The sequence below is a fragment of the Mesitornis unicolor genome, unplaced genomic scaffold (genome assembly GCF_000695765.1).
Source record: "Mesitornis unicolor isolate BGI_N332 unplaced genomic scaffold, ASM69576v1 scaffold39106, whole genome shotgun sequence".
Lineage (NCBI taxonomy): Eukaryota > Metazoa > Chordata > Aves > Mesitornithiformes > Mesitornithidae > Mesitornis > Mesitornis unicolor.
Window position 1 is genome coordinate 3,800 of NW_010189588.1, and position 3,988 is coordinate 7,787.

The window sequence follows — 3,988 nt, forward strand, 5'->3', positions numbered from 1 at the left end:
GGAGTGCCCAGGGGAGATGCTCTGCGGGAGCAGCTCCGAGCCCTGGCCCGGCAAAGCAGCAGTGCCGCAGGGATGGGCAAGAGGAGCGGTGCGGGCCCTACCCTGCCGTTCTGCTGACGAGGCACTTTCCTTGTCATGGAGGTGAGGTAGGGCCCTGGGGGAGCATCCCTGCCGCAGGGGGGGATTGGTGCTTTCACGCCCTGCTGCGGCTTCGTGGGCCGCTTCCAGGAGCTTTGCATGCTGCATGAGCTGGTTCACCTCACACGGGGTGCTCCAGGGGCTACAGGGGGCTCTCCCAGCACCTCCACCATCCAGCAAGGCTTACTGCAGGAGCTGCATTGGCTTCGGGTGGAGGCAGGAGGGATGGGGGGTGTTTCTCATCATAAGAGAGTGATTGATACACTGGTATGTGGCACAGCAGACATGAAACAATGTCCCCTTTTTATTCCCGGAGAAGCCTGGCTGTACCGGGTTTCTTTAAGTTAAACTAATCTTGGCTGTTTTATCATGCCATCGCTGTAGAATGTAACCCTGAGTTTAAAGTAATTGCAGTACTAATTACTCATTGGGATGGTTCAAAATGAGTTAATCCTGGTATCTAGGACATTGCCAGTTATTGCTGTTCAGTCTCAGCTCAGCTGCTTTTAAGCAAAGGTGCAAATCAATGTTACCTGCTTTGGACTCCTACCAGCAATTGTAAATTGCTGTCACTGCTCCTCGTGAGATGGGGCTGAGGCTGCAGGGGAGAGGAATACTTGTCTTTTTTGGGGGGAGAGGGGGAAAAGCCCCAGCTGGGCTGCAGACGCCATGGGGAGAGGCCGTGGGCAGTGCAGTTTCCTTGTGTGCTGCGCTGTCGAGTGGAGGCAATAACAAACCCGAGCAGCCGGGCTCACTGCATGAGAGAAGGGCTACGCGGGGCAGTGGATTTCCCTGCCAGAGACTTGGAAATAAAGGATCCCCCTCTGGGGGAAGTGCCGCTGCTGAGGCTCTTTACATGTGAAATTAAAAGCCAGGGATTCAACACCGGGTGCTGCAGACCTTCACGTAGCAGCCCTGGTTCATCCTGGTTTGCTGTGGAGCTGGATTCAGAGACACTTAGAGCAAGCATCTCCAGATCCGGGGGGCTCGCAGGCAAGCCCCACAACCAGGGGAAAGCCACCACCACTTGCCAGGCTTCTTGGCAGGGAAATGCAGCAGAACTGAGCCCCAGTGGAGTCAGAACAGGGCCGGGAATGAAACTGGGCAGCTGCTTCAAAGCCAGACTGAGAAAGCCTGGTGCGCTCTCAGCACTTGATAACAACCAACCTGCCATCGGTGAAGGGGTGGCAGGGGGCTGAGGCAGTGGCATGGCTGGTCAGTTGGTCAGCATCAGTGTCCATCTCCTCTGTGCAGGGTTCACAGGCCAGAACTGTGAGGAGAACATCAATGACTGCCCGGGCAACAACTGCAAGAATGGGGGCACCTGTGTGGATGGCGTCAACACCTACAACTGCCAATGCCCGCCCGAGTGGACAGGTAACACTGCACCAGCAGCGAGGGTGGCATGGGGCTGGGCTGGGAGGACGAGTCCTGCCCCGGGGCTGCTGGGGACCGCAGATATGCTTGTGGAGCCCACAGGAGCTGGGCAGCACCAGCCTCATGCAGGTGTCCCATTCCCTGGCAGGTCAATACTGCACTGAGGATGTGGATGAGTGCCAGCTGATGCCCAACGCCTGCCAGAATGGAGGCACTTGCCACAACAACCACGGCGGCTACAACTGCGGCTGTGTCAATGGCTGGGGAGGAAACTTTGATGCCGGTGCCATGGCTGCCTGCTTCCCCGGGGCCCCCTGCCACGACCGGGTGGCCTCTTTCTACTGCGAGTGCCCCCATGGCCGCACAGGTGAGGCTCTGTCCCATCTTGTCCTCTGCTCGTGGGGCGCGGTGGCAGCTCCCACGTGTCCCCTGGCTCCTAGCTGAGGTGTTGGTGTGCAGTGACTTGTGTGCCCATTGCCCTTGACGTGCGCCTGCTTTTTGCCACCTAGGTTTGCTGTGCCACCTCGACGATGCCTGCATCAGCAACCCCTGCAATGAGGGCTCCAACTGCGACACCAACCCCGTCAACGGCAAAGCCATCTGCACGTGTCCTTCGGGTTACATGGGGCCGGCCTGCAACCAGGATGTGGACGAGTGCTCACTGGGTGAGTGCTGGGGCTGAGCTTGCACCCGCAGCTGAGGAGCAGCTGGGGAAAGCAGCGGTATGGCCATGAGCATGTCCTGTGAGCTGTACTTGTGTGTTGCAGGAGCCAACCCTTGCGAGCATGCAGGGAAATGCATCAACACCCAGGGCTCCTTCCAGTGCCAGTGTCTGCAGGGCTACTCAGGCCCTCGCTGTGAGATCGATGTCAATGAGTGCCTCTCCAACCCCTGCCAGAACGATGCCACCTGCCTGGACCAGATTGGGGAGTTCCAGTGCATCTGCATGCCCGGTGAGTGGGCAGCCCCGCAGACCCCTGCTCCAGCACTGGGTGCGGGCGGTGGGAGGGCTCTGTGTGCCCCTAAGCTTCAGCATAGCGTTGGTTTGGGCAAGGAGCTGTGGAAGGTGCCTGTGCCGGGGGACTGCAGCGAAAAACAAGAGCTTGCTAAAGATCGCATGCATTCCCGCAGCGATGATGGGACAGGGGCAGAGAGCTGATCACCAATGGAGCCTTGCTGGCTTGGATCAAACCAAGGGCAGGAAGATGTGGGGTGGGCAACCATGGAGCAGCTTGTGCATCAGGTCCCACCACCCGTAGCGCGTCTCCCGAGCCACCCTCATAAAGATGAGGGGACTAAATACACTCTGGTGTCACCTGCCTGTCCTGCGCATTGTGCCGGCCCCGTGCCACAGCGCTGACGCTGGGTCTCTCTGCAGGTTACGAGGGGGTTTATTGCGAGATCAACACGGACGAGTGCGCCAGCAGCCCCTGCCTGCACAACGGCAACTGTCTGGACAAGATCAATGAGTTCCACTGCGAGTGCCCCACTGGTAAGTGGCATCCGTCCCACCGGCTTCGCACCGGAAACAGAGTCATGGCCCAAAACTGCTCTCCTTTCGTTTCAGAGCCCCAAAAATGGGGAGAGGGGGATGAACACCTTCCAGAAGGGGGTTTCTCCCATTGCAGTGAGAGGCTGAACCCCACGCAAGCGATGCTGGACCCAGTCTGGCCCATGGGAGAGGGGAAGGAGGATTAAACCCCATGGCTTTGCACTTGAAAAGGCCCCTCTTTGGGAAGGAGAGCTGGGGGCCGATGGGGGGCCGTGCCAGCGGCTTTGAATGCGGTGTCAAAGTCACGGGGTGGAGCGGAGAATGGGGAGACGGTTAATCTGTGAAAGGAGGTTTTGAAGTTCAGAGACTTCGCTCCTCTAGAGATGTAAATAAGATGCTCTCAATGGCAGGTCGCAGCCCTGCATTCAGGGCCCCCAGCAGCCATCCCCATGGAAACCCGGCGCCCCAGCCGGGACATGGGGGGCCTGCCAGGATCTGCCCAGCAGGGGGAGGAGGCTGGCGGGTCCGGCCGCTGCATGGGGACGTGACTTGTCCCTCTGTGACTTGTCCCTTCTCTTCTAGGCTTCAACGGGCACCTGTGCCAGTTTGACATCGATGAGTGTGCCAGCACCCCTTGCAAGAACGGCGCCAAGTGTGTGGATGGCCCCAACACCTACAGCTGCGAGTGCACTGAAGGTGAGAGGTCCCCGCATCCTGGGGAACTCTGGGGGTCCCAGTGGACAACAAGCCACCTTCTGCCCCAGTATGTGCCAAAAGCCACATTGCCAAATTATGAAGTGCCCACCTCCCCAAGCAAATGCCATGAGGGAGTCCCCAAGCCCCCCGGCAGCGGGGTCCCTGCTGATATGACTCTCAAGTGACAGGACCATCCCTTTCCCAGGCAGTGATCGAGCCTGGAGCCGGGTGTAACGAGCCCAGCGCTCATTAGGTGTGGCCCCACAGCAGCCGCCCCGCCGTGCT

The 3,988-nt window shown here is 59.2% G+C and overlaps 1 protein-coding gene across 1 annotated transcript in view; it reads left to right on the forward strand.

Moving 5' to 3' along the window:
* The window catches only part of LOC104541959 (neurogenic locus notch homolog protein 1-like), a gene marked incomplete at both ends in the record, with an annotated part of 5,726 nt that extends 2,023 nt beyond the window's left edge, over positions 1-3,703 (forward strand). Inside the window, 6 exons of the mRNA XM_010186127.1 lie at positions 1,393-1,515; positions 1,664-1,882; positions 2,025-2,180; positions 2,283-2,468; positions 2,894-3,007; positions 3,590-3,703. Coding sequence (XP_010184429.1) covers positions 1,393-1,515; positions 1,664-1,882; positions 2,025-2,180; positions 2,283-2,468; positions 2,894-3,007; positions 3,590-3,703 — 912 coding nt within the window. The remainder of the gene's footprint in view (positions 1-1,392; positions 1,516-1,663; positions 1,883-2,024; positions 2,181-2,282; positions 2,469-2,893; positions 3,008-3,589) is intronic.
* Between the last annotated feature and the right edge of the window lie 285 nt (positions 3,704-3,988).